Below are 21,035 nucleotides of genomic sequence, written 5' to 3' on the forward strand. Positions count from 1 at the left end.
CCCCCCCGCCCCGCCCCCCCCGCTGGTGTCTGGCCCGGGGGTGCGGGGGTGTCCCCTGGCGCTGCGCCCCCCGCGTCCCCGCCCGCGCCGCAGGGCCTCTCGCGTGTGCGCCCCCCGCGCGCTGCGGTGGTGGCCGGGCAGGGGTGCGGGGCGCCGGCGCGGGAGGCGGCGCCGGGCCCTTCGTCAGCCCCTCCCCGGCCGCGCCGCCGCCACTCGGCGCCTTTAAGGAGCGGGAGGGAGCCGCGAGGCGGCGGCTGCGGCGGCCGAGGCGCACGGGGCGGGGGCGCGGGGCGCGGGGCGCGGCGCGGAGTCCGCTCGGCCGGAGGCAGCTGGGCGGCCGGGGCCGGGCCGGAGCGGCGAGGAGCGCGGGGACCAGCCGGAGCCCCCGCCCGGGACATGGCCCAGGCGGGCCGCGCAGGTGAGGGCAGGGCGGGCGGCCGGGGGAGGGGCCGCGGGCGCAGGTGAGCCCCCGCGCAGGTGGGCGGAGGTTCCGGGGAGGGCCGAGCGCCCAGCGTCCTTCCTGCACCCCCGGCATCAGAGGCGCCGGGAGGGGCGCCGCGGGCGGGGGGGGGGGGGGCCGGGGCCGGTCAGGCCGTCCCCCTCCCCCAGGCGCGGGCGCCGCAGGGCTGCCCCGGGGCCGCCGCTCCATCCCACGCCCCCTGCGCAGCCTGGACGCGCCCCCTGCCCTGCAGCGCGCTCTCCCCGGGACGCGGCGGTTCCCCCGCAAGCTCCGTCAGGAGACCCAGATTTCTCGGGAAGGAGGGGTGCTCCGCGCGCGCGCCGCCTGGGAGCCAACCCCGGGGACAGAGCATCAGGGTGGTGGGGGTGTGAAGGTGGGGCCTCCTCTGGGGCCCCGTGGGCGGTGAGAGGCAGTGGGCGGCAGCATTCGTTCCTTCATTCATTCAGCCGGGCGTTCATTCACCCCCACGCGCTGTGTGTCAGGCCCGGAGCTGGGCCCTAGGGATCCGGAGGTGCCCTCGCTGGGCCCCGGGGTGGGGGCGCCCACAAGGCTAGCCGCACACTGTGGGCTCAGCAGGGCCTGCTGGCGGGGCTGGCATGTGTGAGTCCACCATGAACTCCTCCCCAGCCTGTGATGCTGGCAGGTGCTGTGCCATCCCCCGGGACTCGGCATTGGTCTGGCACCAACCCCACCCCTCTACCCACCAGCAGCAGCAGTGCTGGAATGGGTATGAATTCTCCTGTACACACGCACACTCAGTGTGAGCACCCCAGGCCCTGTGCAAATCCATGGCCGCCCCATGGGCACCCCTGTGCACAGGCTGGGCATGTGGTTTAGGGCCCCCAGGAGTTCGGCTGGGGAGGGACACAGCAAATGTGGAGCCCATCTGAACACCTCCTTCTCACTGAGGAGCTGTGGGAGGCACCGGGAGATGACACCAGGCCAGCTGGAAACGCTGTGTCCCTCCCTCCTGTGAGAGCCCAAGGCCTTACCCGCCCCCGCTGCTCCCAGAGGGCACATGGCAGGGCGTGTGTCCGCCCACCACCCCCAGCCTGTGTGTGTATGGGTGTGCACTTGCATGGATCACCTGCCGGGGCGCCGTAGTTACAGTAGCAGCCAACGCGTTCCAGGCCACATGCAGAGTGCTGGGGTGGGGGGGGATGGTTCTCACCAGCCACCCCCCACCCAAGACATCTGAAACAGATACTCAGAGAGACAGCTCCTTAAGGTGGCCCAGAGAGTGTGGGCACAGCCTGGGTGCAGAGCCGGGTCTGTGGGACTCGGAGGGTGGTACGTGGTGGACTTTCTCTGTCACTGCCCAGTCAGGTGGCCCCCACAGATGGACAGGGAGTGCGGTCCGGCCCCTGCTCTGCCGTGGCTGAGAGTCCGCGGGACTGTTTTAGGGACAAGTGGAGAGCCGCCCTGCCTGGGGCATCAGCACCTTGTGCTGCTCCATCTCGTCTCTCCTGCCTCAGTGCTGAGTGTGGCCCTTCCCTTCCAGGCAGCGCTGACCCCTCCTCTGTGCAGCCAGGGACCCAGCAAGATGGGACTGTGCCCAGCCCTTCCGGGCAACTCTGCATTTTGTAGATGTCCCCGGGCCTCTTCAGGCCCTGAGCCTACTGACCTGAAAACGGCTCTTGGGATGGTATGTGGGGAAGCTGCACAGGTGAAGCTTTGGAACAGAGGCATCCTTGAGGACAGGGGCTCAAAGTGGGGCCGTGACACAGTGCTGGCTGCTCTGGACTGCCGGCTGCAGACAGGCAGGGCGACGGTCTACAAGGGAGGTGACGTTAGGACCAAGGGAGGCTGAAGGCTGAGGTGGAGGCTGTGGGTGTGAGGGGCCTATGAGACATTCCCCCTGAACACTGGCCGGACACCTGCGGGGTGGGGGGCAGGAGAGCCAGGGGTTGTGGAGCCAGCACAGGGTGTGACTGTGGGCAGGTGAGTGGTGTTCCTGGGCTCACGCAGTATGCGGCCCGAGCAGCCAGCCAGTGACCGTCACTGAAGGAGGCCATAGAAGGACTTCTACTTTGCCAGGAGAATCCAGGTACTTCCAGAAGGGATTGCGTGGATTAGAGTGCAGATCCCACACAAGTTATTGCCTGTTCCCAGGCCAGACCTGTGGTGGTGCCCAGCAGGCACCCAGTCTGGAGAGGAGAGAGGAGGCGGGGAGGGCCCGTGTTCTGCGCCAGGGCTACCTGTGGGCAGTGAGGCCACAGGCGGTAAGGCTCAGTGAAGGCCAGCGGTCTCTAGGCTGCTGAATTGGGGTAGGCAGGTGGCGCCGGGCAGGCCTGGGGTCGGGCCGGACAGAGGAAGAGGTGTGTGTGGAGGGGCACAGGAGGGCGAGGACCCAGAGGGTGGCTGGAGGCACCCAAGGGCGCAGGCCTGGGAGGGGTGTGTGGGGTGGGGGCAGGAAGAACTCAGGAAGAAGCACAGCAGTGGGGAATGGGACAGGGGAGAAGCCTGGGTGTTTGGTGGCCCTATCACCCACTGTGAGGGGGCGAGACTGGCCAGCAGAGCTGGCTCATAGGAGGGGCTGTTCTGTTCCCGCCACCCCAGTGTCGCCAGTGCCCGCGGTTGGGACCTCGTCTGGGCAGGGCTGGGCCGTCCAGGCCGGAGGAACCAGTTTCTGAGCTCCAGGTGCTGGCTCAGCTCTTGGGGGAGGTGCTGGCAGGCTGTGTGGGCAGGGGACTGATCTCGCAAGGGATTGATAGGCAGGGAACCCATCCCGCAGGGGATACATCTCATGGAGGCCGGCTCTCCCGGAGGACGGGAGGGGCTCCCAGGACCCTGGGAGATGGCAGGGGGTTCCAGGCATGACCCCGTAGTTGTCATCCTCGTCATTGTGGACATGGGGAAGCTCCCAGGCCCTAGGGTGCCAGGATGGCTTTGCAGGATCCCCTTCCTGGGGGCCCAGGGCCAACACAGGGGCTGAATCGGAGACCAGTGTCCCGGCTCAAGGCCTGTCTGAAATTTTGCCTTCAGGAAGCCTTCGGGGACTTCCCTGCAGCGTTGAAGGTGTTGCAGCTCCTGCTCCTCTGCTGAGCGCCCCCCCTTGCCTGCCTCTCAGGCCTGGAAGCCCCTGTCCTCACAATGGGCCCTTGTTCCCCTGGCAGGTGTTGGGAAGTCCTCGGGGAGGACCCAGAGTGTGAGCTTACGGCTGGACCCCCCCCTTGCTGGGGCCGAGTCCGCGTTGGGCTGGCCAGAAGGTGTGAATGTGCGGCCTGTGGGGGTGGGGGGCATGGAGTTTCCGGTCCCACCTTCGAGTTAGCAGGGCCAGAAACAGGCTGGGGAACTCAGGGCCCTCTTCTGGGGCCTTTTTCACTGAGGACAGGGTGTGAGTGTTCTGTGGGGAGTGGGGATGTCCCCGTGGGTTCTGGGTGCTGTGGCGGGCAGCCCAGGGGCGAGGGGACACCCTGGCACGTGCGTGATGTCACCTGCTCCTTCCGCATTGGCTCGAGTGTGTCTCCGTGGGGGAGGCTCTGTGTTCCTCCCACTTTGTGGATGAGGACGCCAAGCCCCAGGAGGACAGAGTGTCTCATCCTGGGAGCCCCCGAAGCCAGAGGCAAGGCTGGAGGAGGATGGGGGTTTCGTCCCTGCTTGGATACACATCCCTGGCAGTTAGGCTGCATCACGGAGAGGACAGAGAGGCCGCTGGCTCCATCCGGGCTCACCTTAATGAGTCCTTGTAGGCCTCAGTGTCCTCAGCGGTGACCAGGGGGTTTGGACGGGGAGGGGAAGAGCTGGGAGCCAGGACCTGCTGTAAGTTTGCTCTAGGGCTGCTTTTTCTCCTTTCTCGGCCCCCGGCCCTGCTGGCCTGTGCCTGGGGGTCTCCTCCCCGCTCCTCTCCTGCCCTCGGGGCCCCCAGTGTGGAGGGGGCATGCCCCTGGCTGGTCCTGGGGGTCTGCAGCCAGGCCGGGCAGGGGTGACCGGTACCCCCACCAAGGGCTGGGATGGGAGGGGGCTGAGAGTGCACAACAGCCTGGAAATCACATGAGATCCCAACCCCCCCCCCCACGCCCTCAAATCCTCTCTACTCCCAGCTTTAAAATTCTTGTTTTCTAAAGAGAAAGAAAATGCTAAATTGTACCCCCTTTTGCAAAGGAACAGAGCCTTAATGAGTCACTCTGGAGGTAACTGCCACCTCCAGGGCCCCACGCCCGCTGCCCGCCCACACAGCTGTGTGGCCACGGCACCCACGGGGTACACATGTGGGTGGGGGGAGCCTCCTGCCATGGCCCCCGGCCCACCGCCTCTGGGCTGTCCCCAGGGCAGCATTTATGGGGTTTACGCTGAGGCGCTCAGGGCCTATGTGGCCACATCAGGCTCCACTTGAGGCTGGGGGACAGGGAAGGGGAGACTCTGTGGCTGGAGGGGGATCAGTGTGTGCGGTCAGGGTGGCCAGGAGCAGGTGCTGCGGGAAACCCGGTACCTGGGCGTCAAGCTGTTCCCAGGCTTCTCGGGAAGGTGCTGCTCCAGGCCGGGAGCCATGGGGCATGGGGCTGACCCACAGGGGTGGGTCCCCGGAGCACTTGTGGAGCCCGTCTTGTTTGGAGATGGTCGCCCTAATGTTTGCAGAGCCGCCTGTGTGGGGGAGGCACCCTCTTCCCAGACACCCCATCGTCCTGGAGGGGAGGACCAGCCATCTGGGAGCCAGGATGCCAAAGGAGGGCTGGATGCAGAAATGGAAACCTGCGCTCTGTCCGGGAGGGGTGCTGGGTTGTGGATCCGAGGCCTCTTTGGAGTGGAGCTGTCTGCTGTGAGGCACGTCACCTGCGTGGCAGCCGCTCGGGGACGGATTGCGGGGTGCGGGCCTTGGGGTGGGCTTGGGGGGCCATCCCAGGGACCTGTCCTTGCAGGTGCAGCACGTCTGGGGCTGCCCACCACCTCGTGGACGCTGCTATCTGTCTGGACGGCCCCAAGTGCCCAGGCCGTGTCGTCCTTGCCGGGTCGCCCCACTGACCGGGCCCAAGGCTTCCCTCCCCTGGGAGGCTGGTCCCGGATGAGCAACTCTGGAGTCATCCCTGGTGGTAAAAAGTGCTATTTTCAGCTTTCCCATTACTGCCCAGTACGTGTATGGGGGGTGTTTATCCCTTGCTGTCTTTTTGTTCCTTCTGGAACAGCCGCGGGAGCACTGAGCAGCCCCGCCTCCAGGGTCCTGGCCGCTGGCTCCTGGTGCCATGAGTTGGCACCAGATGGGGAGCCTGCAGGCCAGAGGCAGCTGGGCCCCACCCCTGCTCGGGAGCAACCTGAGGCGACAGGTGGTCAGACGGCTCACGTGGGGTCCCCTTGGCCGGGGCTGCTCCCGGTGACTTGCTTCAGGCGACCATAGCCTTCGGTGCCCCAGCAGAGCACGGGTGGTGTGTGGAGGTGGGGCCTGCAGCATCCTCTGTGGCCCCTGTGGGTGCCCAGGGCATGGGCCTGTTTCCCATTCCCCATGGGGCTCCTGGGGTCACACCGGGGGACCTTCCTGCAGCTGTGAGGCCCCCCGCCCCCGCTGGGGGAAGCCCGCAGGTGGCAGAGCTGTCACTGGCACAGTGACAGGTGCCACAGGAGCTCCCTTGAGCGGGAGGAGAAAGCCTTTCCCTTGTGGAGCAAGAGTGGCAAGACAGAGGGGCACGTCTGGGGAGACCCGCCTCAAACACTTCGGGACCATCAGGAGACAAAAGGGCAGAGCTGAGAAGGTACAGCAGTAACCAAAACTATTAATCACTAATTATCTCCTAAATAAGGTAATTAATGGGTATTTAAATGGTAAATTTATGAGATACCAAGAGGTCTTCAAGAAGCATATTTTTTTCAGAGTAGCTGGTTGGCCACCTGTGTCCTGTGGGGGAACTCCGGGGTCCTCATCCTGCTCTGGCCAGGCCTGGGGCCAGGCAGGCTGGCTTCCTCCTCGGGTCCGTCTGTCCTCGGCTTCAGGCGGGGGCCTCACGGACCATGCAGCTCCCTGGATCGTGTGACATTGCTGGAGAGAAGGCAGCGTCAGCAGAGAACGTGCCCCTCCGCGGTGCCTGGGGCCAGTGCGGCCAATGTCAGGCGGAAGGCCGTGGCTGGTGCTGTGGCTCCATGGTGCCATATTTGCAGCAGGGTCCGCCACGGGGATGTGGCTTCATTTGCGATGTGGTTGGAGCTGCGGGCCACAGCCTGCAGTGTGCCCAGGGCTGTGACCCCGGCTGTGACCCTGCCAGTGGCCTGCTGCTCTGGGGGTGGGGGCATGTGGCATGTGTCAGGGTCACTGTGCAGCCTGGGGTCCACGCCTGCCCTCATGGAGCCACCTGGCTGCCCAGATACTGGATCTCTACAGGGTCCTTTAGGATCTGGGCTCCAGCAGACAGGCTCCCCAGGCTCCCCGCATGTCCCCGAAACAGCCTGGCCCATAAGCTCATCAGTGGCGCATACAGCAGTTTGGGACGTAGTTAGGACATGTTTCCATAGCAACCAACCCCCAACCTGCATTGGTTTCCTTCCGCGGCTTCTACTGGCCTCGCGTCCCTCCTTGGTGGCCCCACAGCCTCTCCTGACCCAGAGAGGAGGTCTGACAACAGGTGCGGTGGGTGCTCCCCCAGGGGTGGCTCCAGGGTGTCCCCTGCAGCGGGCCATGTGGACAGAATGAGAGCTCCTGGACCTGCTGTTCTCGTACGTGTGCGCACATGTGCATGTTCATGTATATATATGTGTGTGTGTATCTGTGCATGCACTTATCCATGTGTTTTTGTGTGCACACATGTGCATGCGTGTTTGTGTGCACCTGCAGTATTATGTGCACGTGTACATATTTGCACATGTATGCATTTGTGTGTGCATATGCACATGTGTGCATTCATATGCATGTCTGTGTGCATGTGTGTGCACTTGTGCGTTCATGCATGTATATGTGAATATCAGCACATATTTGTGTGGCCATATATGTTTGTGTTTATAGTGCATGTGTGTACATAACCATGGACATGTGCCTGCACGTATGTGTGCTTGTGTGTGCACATGTGTGCATGCATGTGTTCATGTGCACGTATCTGCATGTATTATGTGCATGCGTATGCATTCATGTGTACATATGCATGTGCAGTTCATATGCATGTCTGTGTGCATGTGCATGTCTGCTTGTGTATATGTGTGTCTGTGTGTGTTTATGTGTGCATATGTGTCTGTGTGTGACACATGGAGAGACTGGGGACGAGGGCCCTGAGTGAGCCACAGTGGATCACATGTCTGCTGAGGCCCCATCGGAGGCCGTGCACCCACCTGGCTTCGGTGCAGCATGAGGCAGGGCTGGGCAGCAGGCCCAGGGCCGGACACCCCCCCAACCGGGCTGCCCAGAGGCACACGAGGCTCCCAGGAGGCCTGGGAGTCGGCGGGTGTGACTTGAACACCTGCAGAGCATGGCCAATCACTGCAGACACCTGGGGCCCTCATTCCTCTGATTAGCCACACTTCCGATCCTGGAGGAGAAGCTTCTAGATCCAGCTTCTCATACAAACGGCCTGATTGCTTTGACTTCCATCTTTCCTCCTGCCCACCCAGCCCACCCTGTCCTGAAGACTCAGTGGGGGCCCCTTCCCCAGGAAGGCCTCCGGGCCTCCAGCCTGTGGGGCCCCTGCGTCCGAGACATGTTGTGCACACCCGTGGGGTGCCGCATTGGCACTTGGCCCAGGGCCAGGCTGCCCCTTCTCTGCTCTGCGCTGCTAGGGCTGGGCCCAGAGGCTGCGTCCCGGGGCCGGGAGCAGTGGGTTAGCTCTCTCCCTGACTCCCTCGTGTTCCCGTCCTGGACCTGCAGTGGTGCCAGGGAGCCAGCTTCTGTTGCTCCATGGCCTGTGTGCTAACTTCTCCGGGAAGTTCCTGCCCGTGCCCGTGAACTGCTGTGTGTGTGATGCAGAGACAGGGAGGGGGTGCATGGAGCGTGTGCGTGGCTGTGTCATCAGCACAGGCGTGGGGAGGGAGAGGGGCTTGGGAGGATGGCACTTTCCAGGGAACGCAGCTGCACATTCAGATGTCTGCACAGACACGAGGATACGCAGACATGGACCTGCAGAGCCCGTGGATGGGCCTGGCTTCCAGGGTCGCCTCCACCGCCTACCGGCTCCGTGACCTTGTGTCGATAATGGCATGTGTGTCAGCTGTAGGATGGGGACACGGGGGCTCCGTTAGGGTTATTTTAGGCAACTTCCCGCAGGGTGTCTGGCTTGCTCCAGTTACTCCACAGGTCACCTTTTAGTCATTTGCTCGTTGGCCAAACAATTGTGCTGGACCCAGAGCAGGCACAGAGCTCATCCTCACTGTTCTGGGGTCGTGGGGCCCAGACTTTAGACGCCCCCCGAACTGTGTGCCCCACCCCAAGCTTCAGGAGACTCCCTGGCTCTCTAGGCATCTGTGTTCCCATGTCTCTGAGCATGCAGGTGATGGCCTCGGGGTGGGGAGGCCCCGTCTGCAGCAGGCCCTGCCCTGCCTCTTCTCACCCCTGTCTCTCCTCCACCTCTGGCTCCGGCCACATGGGTCCTTGTCTGCCTCTCAGCCCTGCCCCTGTGGTTCCTGCGTCTGAGAACATTGGCGTGTATGTCCCACGCGTGCGTGTGCAGCAGTGAGTGTGTACACACGCTGGGTGTGCCTGGCTCCTCCTCAAGGATGGAGGGACAGATCTTCGGGAAGGCCCCTCACATCCTGCCATGTCATCCCGCCACTGTGTCCCTTTGTGACATGTGACTTTGTTTTAAAGCCTGTGGGACGATGTGAGGAAGCATGCACCCCCCATACAGAAGCTGGGTGACACGTGCTGCTAAGCGTTCCAGAAGCATGGGCAGCTGATGCCCGTGCACCCCCTTACCAGAGGCTGTTTGGAGCAGCCCCGGCCTGAGAGGAGGGTGGGATTTATAGCACATCTGAACGAACCTATAGTGTATATTTAAAAACCAATGCGGGGGGGGGGGGGAATGTCTGGGGGGCTCCGTGGGTGAAGTGTGTGCCTTCTGCTCAGGTCATGACCTCAGGTCCTGGGGTTAAGTCATGCATTGGCCTCCTTGCCCAGCCCCTGCCCAGTGGGGAGCCTGTCTTCCCTCCCACTTGTGTGCTCTCTCTCTCTCTCTCTCTGTTGCTCTCTCTGTGTTGCTCTCTCAAATGAATAAAGTCTTAAAAAAATAACATAAAAACCAAAAACTGATGCAGGAATGCATTTTGAAAACAAGGAGGATAACAGTAAACAAGACAAACATACCTTTGAAAAGAAATTCAAATAGTGACTCTGTCCAGAGGAGAGGGTCTCCTCTCCAACGGAGTGGCGCTGTGTGAGTACTCTGTCAGTGCCTCGCTGTGTGTCTGTCTGTCCTTCCTTCCCTGAGTCCACTGTCAGATGCGTGGGGAAGGGGGCACAGCAGAGATGGGAGGGGGACATACTGTTTTCTCCAGGTCACTTCCTCCTCCCTGCTTGGCCTCCCCCGTCCCGCCCCCCCGCCCAGGATGTCAGCTCTGCGAGGTCCCCACCCCATCCCCCGTATGTGCCACGGTGTCCCCAGTTCCTGTGTGGTGCCTATGGATGGGCAGCCATGTGACACCCGAGCCCCCCTGCCCTGTTTGCCCGCCTCCAGCGGGAAGAAGCCCCCCAGCTTCCCTGCAGCCCTGCCCTCCAGCTGGACCCCCACAAAGCCTGGCCTGTCACATGTGTCATCAGTGTGGTGGTGACCTAGGGTGATGGTGGACGGGAGGCAGGACGTGGTAGGGGTGCTGCAGGAGGCACATGTCTGGAGCCTTTCTCCTTCCCTGGGCTGGAGCGCACATACGTGTGCGTGCGTGTGTGCTGGGGCGGGGGTGGCAACAATGTCCCGGCCTTGTCTCCTGGGCAGAGCGTGCGCCATTCGGGTGCGAGGGCCGCCACAGCTGGGAGCTTCTCCTGAACCCTCGCGCTTCAAGCTCAGGAGCCAGGTAGACTCGGGTCAAGCTTCCGGGGAGCCCATTGGCGCTTGCACTCGGCTGCCACACTCAACACTTAGGGCCCAAATAACAGGAACAGTAGGACGGTCCTCACCACCTGGCGCTTGCTCCTGAGGACCACGGTCAATCTGCCTAGCGACGGATGTTTGCATATTAATCTAGTGCATGTGGTAGTTTCTATACTTTTTAGTATCTGTGACTAGGAACACACATAACGTTAGTGTGACTTCAGCAAGAATTTTAATTTTTTTATTAAAGTTTTCTTTTTTTAATAAAGATTTTATTTATTTATTCATGAGAGAGACACGGAGAGAGGCAGAGACACAGGCAGAGGGAGAAGCAGGCTCCCTGCGGGGAGCCCGATGTGGGACTCGATCCCAGGACCCTGGGGTCACGCCCATGAATTTTTAAATGACTGTGTGCTTTCGTAAATCACATAAATCTCTATACATGTTGGATTTATACATAAACACTTCTTTTTGCATTTTCAGTAGGGAGGGGTTTCTTTTGCTGATACTGTAAATGGTGTTGTTTTTAAACATCTCAAACTGGTTTTTTGTTGATAATAAGCAAGAGTGCCATTGACTTTTGTATATTGGTCTTGTGTCCAGAATCTTGCTGTACTCAACTACTTGTTCCAGTCATATTTTTGGTGGAGTTGCTTTTTAAAAAATATTCTTTAAAAATTTATTTATTTGAGACAGAGAGAAAGCATGAGCATGAACGGGGGTTGGGGAGCCACAGAGGGAAGGAGCAGACTCTCCGCAGAGCAGGGAGCCCAAGGCAGGACTTGATCCCAGGACCATGAGATCATGACCTGAGCTGAAGGCAGACGCTTAGCTGACTGAGCCCCCTGGGTACCCCTTATTTTCCATATAGACAGTGATGCCATCTGAGAATGGAAGGAATTTGGGGTTTTCCTTCCAAGTGTGTACCTTTTGTTTTGTCTCTTGTCCTGCTGCACTAGCTAGGACTTCCTCCACTCACATCAGGGCACCAGGCCCACTTCCATGTTAAAAATGCTCAGTGTTGGCGCATCCTTGCAGTCAATCCAGGGCCTGGACCAGTCTGCCACACTGCCCACAGTGAGTGACCAGAATCAAGAGTGTCTAGGGTTCCCCATGGGGAATATGGGTCAGACCCAGTGTCGCACCTATAGGTCACTTCTGGGCTTTGGGACGAGCTTCTGGCCTGGCTCCCAGCCACAGTGTGTGTTCATGAGTTGGCAGTAAATCCAGGGCCTGGGAACAGGAAGGGTGTGTGTTGGGGAGTTTGTGGTGGGTTGGGTGGGGGGTCAGGTGGTGAAGGGGTCGGGCAGGTGGAGGGAATGGGTGGGAGGTGCTGTCCCTGGGCCAACAGGGCTGACCTTGCCCTTCAGGAACAGAACAGTGTGTGCTCCAGGCTCTGGGCTCAGGGCAGGGACCCATGCCAGGTCCTGCAGGGGAGCGGGGCTGCTGCGGGCTCCCTGGGGCTATCTGTGTCCCCATAGCCATGCCCAGGGAGAGCACACACCTCTCACTTGTGCGTTGGCATCTGCTGCATGTGCGGACAGGTTCCCCAACACCAGCCAGAATCGAAAAGGGAGGTTCTCTGTCAGGTTCCTCATTGTGCCTATGGGGAAACTGAGGCACAGAAACGAGACGTGTGCCTGCTGGTCGGGGCTGACACCTCAGCAATGGCAAGCTCCGTGTGCCTGACGGTCATACTGTTTTCCATACAATCTAAGGTGCAGCCAATGCCTAAGATACATGATTATTTTATAAACCCCGAGGAAGAATAAGCAAAACCATTTATAGCTGAGCCCCGAACTCCATGGGCGCCTGGGGTGCTGACTTCTGCATGGTCAAAAACCCACAGATGACTGCTGACTCCCCAGAATCTCACTGGTTGTTGTCCACCATCAGCCAGAGCCTCACCAGGAGCATAAAGAGCCAATGAGTCTGTGTCGTGCGTGTCGTATGCACTATGTGCTGTAGTCGCTGTGGGTCAGGCCAAAGAAAAGAAAATGTTATTAAGAAACACGTAAGGAAGTCTACTGAGAGGAAAAACACCTGTGTTTATCGAAAGGACCGTGTGTAAGTGGACTTGTGCAGCTCAAGCTCGTGTAACCCAAGGACCAGCCATGAACTACGATGTGCTGTTATGTAAGACATGCTCCGAGTTGGTTTTTATATTTTCTTTAAGATTTTATTTATTTATTTGAAAGAGCCAGCACAGAGGCAGGGGGAGAAGCGGCTCCCTCTGGGGAGCCCGATGCAGGACTCGATGCCAGGACCCTGGGGTCACGCCCTGAGCCAAAGGCAGATTCTCAACTGCTGAGCCCCCTGGGTGCCCCAAGACATGCTCTGGTTTTAAAGATGTTAATGTGTGAAAAAATGTGCTGGTGAGCACACCGAGGCCTTGGTTTGAGGTTTTCAGGCTCCCGAGGTGGGTATGCATGTCCTCACCTCACAGCCGGGGCCCTGAGGAGCAGAGGGGCGGGGGGCTCACCTGCCGGTGCACAGCTTCTTGGGGATGAGGGCTGAGCTGGGATCCTGTTTGTCCTCAGCCCTGAGCTCTTAAGCAGCAGCCGCCCGAGTCCCCTGTGTTTTTGCAATGTGGCCACATCCACACATGGGGAGCCCTTGCATCACAGATGCTGGGGTGTCATCCAGGCCCTGGTGTTGCCAGGGCTCAATGGTCAACTGTCGATTGTGAGCTTCTTGGGAGCATCCCCCCAGCACCTTTGTGGTTTCAGCATTGACAGGTTTTCGCCCACCTGCCATCTCCAGCCCTTCGTGGCTCTGCCCAGTGGAGGGTGCCCTGGGCACCGGCTGGTTCCATCCAGGGCCCTGAGGAGGTCCGATGCCATGGCCTGGCTTCTGTGGATGGTTCGGGTGATCCAGCAGTGGCCGCCCCAGGCCCCCCAAGAGGCTGACACGGATCCTTGGAGCTCAGGGCGGACTGCGGTGGGCACTGTAGGTGGGGAGCCAAGGCTGTGGAAAGAGGACGGGGCGCAAGTGGAGCTCAGGCAGGCTCCCCCCCCACACACACACACTGGGGCCTGTGTCTCTGCCGAGGCCGCCGTCCAGGCCTGCACACGCAGTTGTGTCGGCCCCTTCGCCCTCCCGATGGCCTTGGGCAGGGCCTGTCGCCTGCCTGCAACGGGGAAACACACAGAAGCACGTTGCCTGTGGGAAGACGTGTTCTGGGCCCGGTGTGACATCCTGGGCCATGGGGCCTGTCCTGCCCACCTGGATGTCTCACATCAGCAGGTGGCTGAGTGGCCACTGTGGACAGAGCCCCTTCCCACTGGCTGACACCCTGTGTCCACGCAGCACGGCCCACTGTGCGTTCTGGCCCCGGGCCACCTTGGGGGCCTCTTGATGGCCTCCAGTTTCGGTTTTGGGGAGCGCTCATTCCCTCCTGTTGGAGGAGCTGGAGCCTGAATGCAAGCACAGTGTCTGGCTGGTTAGCGAGGCATGGGGCGCCGATGGGGTTGGGAAGGCTGGCCTTGGTCTCGGCCACGTGGGGCCTCACGCAGGGACACGGGCTCAGGCCTGGCTAATGAGTGTGTTCCCCTTGGCAGGTGGTCCTCCCCCAGGTGGTGGTGCCCCCTGGCACCTTCGAACTGTCCTCAGCGACTCGGTGGAGAGCTCTGACGATGAATTCTTTGATGCCAGAGGTAAGTGAATGCCCTCGCCCCATCATTAGAGGGATCCCTGATGAGCATTGGCGTCTCTCCTGGGGCCACCACGTCCCACACTCGCACCATGTCCCACACTCACATGTACCGACCCGTGCATCCCCAGGGCAGGGGCTCTGCCTTTCTCGTCGGCCGTGGGGCATGGGCACCATCCTCTGCGGGCTTGGGGTTTGGGGGAGAGGGGGACCAGGCGGGACTTGGAGGAAGACAGGCTCCCGCAGGGGAAGCAACACCACCCAGTGCAATGGCCCAGGTGCCAACAGAGCTGGTGACCAGGCCCTGGGGGGACGTGGGGATGGAGGCGAGGAAAGGAGGCGGTGCCGGTGGGCGGCAGGTCTGCCCACAATGTCCGAGGGAGAGTCCCCACGGCCACGCTTGCCCGGCCTGAGTGGGCGGGGACGAGATGCACTGAGGCCTCCTCTGTACCCAGGGCCGGTCCTCACTGCCCGTCCGGCCCCGCCCCGGGAAGTCACCACGTCCAGGCATCTGCTCGCTCCTGGGGCGGCAGCTCTGAAACACCTGGCCGAACAGGGTCTTGAAAGGCAGACAGACTGTGCCTGAGCGGGACCCTGGGGACGTGGCCTCTGCGGTGCCTCGGGTTCCCCGTCACCTCTGCACCTCTGGAAACGGGGAAGACTCCAACTCAGGGCAGCAGGGCCCGGGTGCCAGGCCTCCCCAGCCCTCCCCGGCCCAGCTGGGCCTCACGTGCTGCCTCCCGTGGGTGTCTGGCTGCAGTGGCTGTGGGGCTGCTTCTCCGTGGCAACCGGCTGACAGTGTGACAACAGTGCTGTCAATATTTTGATGCTCAGAACACTTTTATTTCAAATATTTTGCAGTTCACCAGGGTGGGTGCTCCCGGACGGTGGGGATGGCAGGTGACGGGCAGTGCTGAGGGCCTGCTCACCTGCTTCCCTCCAGCAGCTGTGGGCACATCCTGCCCCTACCCCACAGGCTGCACCTCCCTCTGCACCTGCCACCACCCCCCATGACCTTGCCCCTGTGACCCCCCTGTGACCTCCCCATGACCTTCCCCCATGACCTCCCCCATGACCTCCCCTGTAGCCTTCCCCCGTGACTCCCCCATGCACACCCCACCTCATATGGGGGTTTCCCTGGCAAGATGAGAGCCCCTTGCCATGTACAGGGGGGATGGTTAGGCCCCGGGGAGGGGGCAGGATCCCCCTCGTGTGTGGGCGGCTTGGGGGCCTTGGCAGGGGTACAGAGCAGTCTGTGCGCCCCACGCCGCCCAGGCAGGACGCAGCTCCGTGGGCCACATGGCCAGTGCCCCCATGGGTGCTGCGGGCTGGGCAATGGGGTCCAGGTCCTCAGAACTAGGAGAGGTGCGTCCCTCCTGTTGTCCAAGGGGATCTGGGGGCCACGGTGCAGCCTCTGAGGGTGGGGTATAGAGTGGGGCCAAACCTGGGGGCATCGGGGGGCCCATGGCTCAAGCCCCTACCACGCCCAAGCTGAGTTCGTCTGGCCGCCCACATCCAGGCTGGGGAACAGCCCTGAGGACTAGGAGGCTTGTCCAGGGTCACTCGGGGTTGGGCAGAGCCGGGGCTGAAACCACCCCCTCCACTGTCTATGTTCACTGGGTGTCCACCCATCAGGGAGCAGGCGCTGCCCTTGCAGGGCGGGCATCGTGGGCGCTGCCCTCACGGAGGGGCCATCGCGTGGCTGGGGACAGGGAGACAGCGGGCCAGTGGGTGAGCTGCAGCAACAGTTGCCGAAAATAAAACAAGGGAAGAGACACCTCAGCAGAGACAGGAGACACACTGGACCGTCCGTCCTCCGGGAAACACCAGCTGAGACCGTGGTGTGACACTGCCCCCTGCCCGCGAGGACAGCCAGTTGCCTCCACCGACCCTGATGGAGGAGTTGGGATTTGCAAACTGCTGGCAGGAGCAGCTGCGGTCCGGCCGTGTGTAGTGGGTTCCAGCTCCTCCACAGCTCGTGGTCCTCACCCCCGGGGCACCGTCCTGCCGCCGGGTGTCTGCCCGGGGGGAGGGAGAGCGCACGTCCACCCGAGAGCGTGTGCAGGGACTGCACTAGCTGCTGCCCAAACCTGACACAGCCCAGATGCACAGCGGCAGGTGAACAAGTGCATGAACGTGGGTCAGCTGAGCAGGGAGACGCGGTGTGGCCGTGACACGGGCAGGCCCTAGGGGTGGGGGCTGTGAGTGGGAGACGATGGGTGGACAGAGTGCCCTGGGGGCTGACCCAAGGACGCGGAACTAGGATGTGACACGCCTGCCATGGCAAGAGCAGGGAGTGGCCTGGGGGCGGGAGAAAACTCTGGGGGTGATAGTTTTCAGGTCCCTGTGCCCAAACTTTCCAAATTGTCCTTTTACCTGCATGTAGTTTACTGAGCACTGTTCTCCTCAGTGACACCGTTAAAAGTGGAGGCCCCCGCCCCCCGATGTAATCTGAGGGATGCCGTGGGGTGAGCGGTGGGCCCCTGGGGACATGCTGGTTGTCCTTGGGCCCTCCCCTGGCATCTAGACGACAGCCTGGTGCCTCGCCATGAACTCACACAAGCAGTCCCAGCCCTGGCAATTGTGGGTGTGTGTGTGGGCTGGGCTGAGGGATGAAGCTGAGGGGGGCCGGGGTGAAGCCAGGGCACCTGGGGGGTGCAGCCTGGGAGGCCAGGGTGCAACAGGGGCATCTGGAGGGTGGGGGGAAACTGGGGGGCTAGAAGGGTGTGGCCAGGGTTTGCTTTCAGGACACACCTGGCCTGGGTGGCTTGACGGGAGCACAGCCGAGCCCCCTCCGGGGGGGACCCTGGAGGTTTCTGCTGCTGCTGCGTCCTCTGTGTCCACCACTGTCCGTGGCTCCCATGCCCAGGGCCGCAGACCTGGCACCGTCAACGCCCTGATGCCCTCCAGTGGGAGGCCGGCCCCGGGAGCTGCCCTCGGCCTCATGGGAGACCCTGCTCCTGGTCCTGCCCCCGGGACTGAGAGAAACCGGCGCACTGCCCTGACAGCGGTTGGCTTCCTGGAGAATGTGGGGTGCATCTCTGTCTGGGCTTGTCCCGAGGGCATGGCCCCATGGAAGGGCAGGTAGTGGACAGATGTGGGGCTGGTGACTGGCTGGTGTGTGACCCCAGGGAAGCTGTGGGGCCTGGGCCCCGGGTCTCTACAGGGCAGGGGCAGGTTGTCTCAGGGACGAGGGGGACACTGCTGGCCATGGAGGTGGAACCGCAGCTCGTGGCCCCAGGGGAAGATCTGCAGCCTGATCCTGGGGGCCCCAGGGCAGGGTGCTTCTGGATCCTGGGAGATGGGCGGTGTTGGGTGGGCGACCCCGGAAGGGATGGGGCTGGGACAAGGAGTTGCGCTGCTTGGGCGTCCTGTGGACGCAGCAGCAGCGGAGGCTCCGGCGTGGGAAGAGGCTGAGTGGAGCCAGGCGGCCGCAGGCTAGGGTCAGGTCCGGTCAGCCTGGGGTCAGAGCTGTGGCTCCATGGGGGTGAAGTAGGTGCAGAGGTCATGGGAGGTTAGTACCAGCATGCAGGGAGCAGCCTCCAGAAGTTGAAATGCAAAATCAATAAGTGGGGCATTGATCCAGCGGGCCCGCTGTGGTGCTTGGGCCCTGCCAGGAGGCACGTACAGCACGGATAGATGTGCAGCGGACAGACGGCCACCAGGCTCCACCAGGGGAGCCCGCTGTTGGCAGAGTAAGGCTGCTGCCATCCGAGGAGTCCCAGGGTGGGTGGAGCAGGTCGAGGCATGAGTGGGGGGCAGAAGGCATGGGAAGGCCATGGAAGATTCTGGAAGGCAGAGTGAGGAAGGGTGGCTCCTCAGGAGCTAACCAGGGATTGTGGAGAGAGGGACCTATGGGGACAGAGAGGTCCTGGGCCCAGAGAGCGAGGCCTGTCCTGGTGGCAGGGGCGGGGACCCTGTGGCAGAGGCCCCGCAGCCTGGGAGGGATGGGGCGGGTGGGGGTGAGAGCCGGGGTGCGTGGGGTGGGCTGACTCCAAGTGTGGGGACAGGATGGTGGGGCTGTGGGATGGTAGACCAGGAGGGGAGGATGGCCTCCGTGCTGGGCCCTGGGGGCCCCTGGAGGAATTGGGACTGGGATGTGTACACAAGCCCTGCTGAGCACCTGCTGGATGCATGGCCCCAGGCCACCTGTCTTGCCATGTCAGGATGACTTTACTGCTGTGTTTTCTCACAAAACCGGGTTCCCGTGGTGGGGGCGGCCAGGGGCCGGTTGGGGGGCAGTTGGGGGCTGTCGGGGGGCAGTTGGGGATGGTCGTGTCTCACGATGCACGGGCAGGTACACAGACCTCTGGGCTTGGCAGGAACAGTTGAAGGGCTGTGTGCCTGGGCAACGGGGCTGGGAGAGCCAGCCCTGCAGGAGGCCACGGCCCAGTCCTTGACCAGGACACCCCAGGGCAGAGGGCAGCTTGGCTCCAGGCCCTGTAACCACTTCCTTTGTGACCTCGTGTCGCCCCAGGGCATGCATGACCACGATGCTGTTCTATCGCTGACGAAGACCCCGGGTCGTAGAGCTCAGGCCACTGTCCGAGGCCAGAGCTTGAAGCAAGTCTGTCTAACCCCAAACTGGGCTTCTAACCCCTTGTGGCCCTGCTGCCCCCAGGCTGGACCTGCCCAATACCTTCCTGCTGACATTGCCTCATGCCCTGCGGCCTTTTCACGTTTACGGCGTCACCTATGGCCGTCAGGACGGCACCCTGGGAACAGCTGCACAACTAGAGTCGCGGCCCCCGTGGAATAGATACGAGGACAGGGCCAGTTGAGGGATGTGTGCAAAGGCCCAGCCCATGTAGGGCAGGGTCTGGCCTGGAACCCGTTGCGGGGGCGGGGGGGGGGGGCGGCGGCGGGCGCTGCCTGCAGGTGTCGACATGGGCCCGGATCCAGCACACCACCCTGGGGAATGGTCTGGGTGTGTGTGGTGCCAGGTGGGGGGCAGGGGGGGTTGGCAGTTCCTGAAACTGCTGTAATCCTGGTCGTAGCCTGGGGCCACGTCCCCAACTTCTTGGTGCTTCTCCTTCCTTGTCTGTAAAACAGATATGGTAACGGTCGTTATGCCTTCAGGAGGATCAGGTGGGCATGTGTCAGGTGCCCACAACCATCTCAGCGCAGGGCTCGCGTTGGGTGGGTGAGAGTGTCAGTGAGGTGACCAGGCGACGAGACCCCACGATGTGTGAGCAGGTGACCCGGCGGGACGTGGGGCGGGAGCCTGAGCGCAGAGCCTGCGGCACCCTGGGCAGTCCCCGGCTGCAGCCCCAGCGCCTCGTCCTCATCCTTGGCAGCATCTCGGGTCTCGGCTCCTCGTCCGTGGCTGTCATGGGCTCGAGGATCCCCCTTGCTGACACTGTACTGTCTGCTCAAAGACACAGGGCACGGTGCCCGTTGCCAGGAGAGCCCGTCCCTTGGAAAGCAGGGCCGGGGCGGCTGGCGGCCTGTGGTTGAGGACATCCCCGTCTCTGGGACTGGGACGAGGGGCCGCACCCAGCCAGGGTGCAGCTGACCTGTGCGTGCTGTGCTTGGGCCTTCAGGGTGCTTGCTGAGCTTAGACTGGAGAAGGGCATGGGTTGAGACAGGGCTGGGGGCCTGGGGGAGTTGGAGACGTTACAGGGTCACAGACTTGGCATGAGAGCCCAGCCTTCCGCCGCCTAGTCCTGCAGACAAAGCTGCCCCTACCCCACTTGCACCCCACATCCTGGAGCCACCCCTTTGTCACACGGGCCAGTGACTGTAACCTGCTCATCAATGCACACCAGGACCTGTACCCACAGCCTCGTGGAACCCTCACCACAGCTTTGTAGTGTAGTGTAGACCTTGCCGCTCCCATGTTTCAGATGGAGACACTGAGGCTAGGAGAGGTTAAGTAACAAGGCGTGGCTTTCCTTTTCCTCCCCCACACACTTCCTTTCAGGAAATTCCACTCCTGGAGGCGGGATTGGACACTGCAATGGGGTCTTCGGTGTTGCTCGCACGTGCCCCCTCATGTTGGGGCCCCATAGGGCACAGCACCCGTGCTTTCTCCTGATGGAAGCTTCCGGAACATGCTGCAGCTGTCCAAGAGCACACACCCATTCCATGGCGGGAGTTTGTGGCCACAGGTAGGTTCACGGGGTGCGGGCCGCATGCTCACGGCCATCTCTGCTTCTGCCCACAGAGGAGGTGGCCGAAGGGAAGAATGCCATCCTCATTGGGATGAGCCAGTGGAATTCGAACGACCTAGTGGAGCAGATGGAGACCATGGGGAAGCTGGAGGAGCATCAGGGTGAGACTCCGCTTCCCGGAGCCCCAGGCATGGACATGCTGTGGGGGGGGTGTGTGGGCGTCCGCGCTGGAACCCACGGCTCTGAGGACAGTCACGGGTCTCTGGGCGCCTCCCCTGCCTGGACCCACGTCCCTGCAGGAACCTCGTGGGCACCTGTGCAGACGCCTGAGCTTCTACCCTCTGCCCCCAGGGATGCACATCAGTAGGGGCAGGGGTGCAGCCGTGTCCTTGGAGGGCTGGGCCTGTGCTGTGGGGAGAGCTGGCTAAGCTGGGGTGGCAAGTGCAGGAGTCTCTGGGGATCCGTTCAGGAGGGTTTTCATGGGTGGGAGCAACCGGGAGCGCATCTGCAGACATGGCAGGCTGGTGTCTCAGGCTCCTGCCTTTGGGTGTGGAGAGCTAAAGTGACATGGTGATGTGTACAAGATGGAGGGGGGTCAGATGTGGCCCGGGGCCGTCCCTTCCCTACCCTGTAGCACCCCTCCGGCTCCCTTCCCTCATTCCCCACAGTCATTCCTTCCTCCTGGGCTGGGCCAGGCTGTCCCCTCAGGGGGCGTTGGGCAACGTGGTCCCGCCTTGGCCCAGGAGAAGGGCATTGGGTGGCAACCGGCTCAGTGCTGGTGACCTTCCCGGAACCCCCTCCCCCCCAGTGCTGTCCTGGGAAGTAGACGTGCCGGGGGGTGACTGCTCCATTTGCAGGTGAAGAGCCCAAGGCTCTTAGAA

The 21,035-nt window shown here is 62.2% G+C and overlaps 1 protein-coding gene across 11 annotated transcripts in view; it reads left to right on the forward strand.

Annotated features, from left to right (window-relative positions):
- The first annotated feature begins 304 nt into the window (after window positions 1-304).
- PITPNM3 (PITPNM family member 3) overlaps window positions 305-21,035 on the forward strand; it is a 60,660-nt gene continuing 39,929 nt past the window's right edge. The window contains exons 1-3 of one of the 11 annotated variants that reach the window (XM_038536442.1): window positions 305-418; window positions 13,950-14,045; window positions 20,208-20,315. In XM_038536442.1, coding sequence (XP_038392370.1) covers window positions 397-418; window positions 13,950-14,045; window positions 20,208-20,315 — 226 coding nt within the window. In that variant the 5' untranslated portion in view covers window positions 305-396. Of the gene's footprint in view, window positions 419-2,412; window positions 2,508-13,134; window positions 13,343-13,949; window positions 14,046-20,207; window positions 20,316-21,035 lie in introns of those variants that run through there. The other 10 variants (XM_038536447.1, XR_005359418.1, XM_038536441.1 and 7 more) reach the window with 10 other exon arrangements.

This window comes from Canis lupus, chromosome 5 (genome assembly GCF_011100685.1).
Source record: "Canis lupus familiaris isolate Mischka breed German Shepherd chromosome 5, alternate assembly UU_Cfam_GSD_1.0, whole genome shotgun sequence".
Classification (NCBI taxonomy): domain Eukaryota; kingdom Metazoa; phylum Chordata; class Mammalia; order Carnivora; family Canidae; genus Canis; species Canis lupus.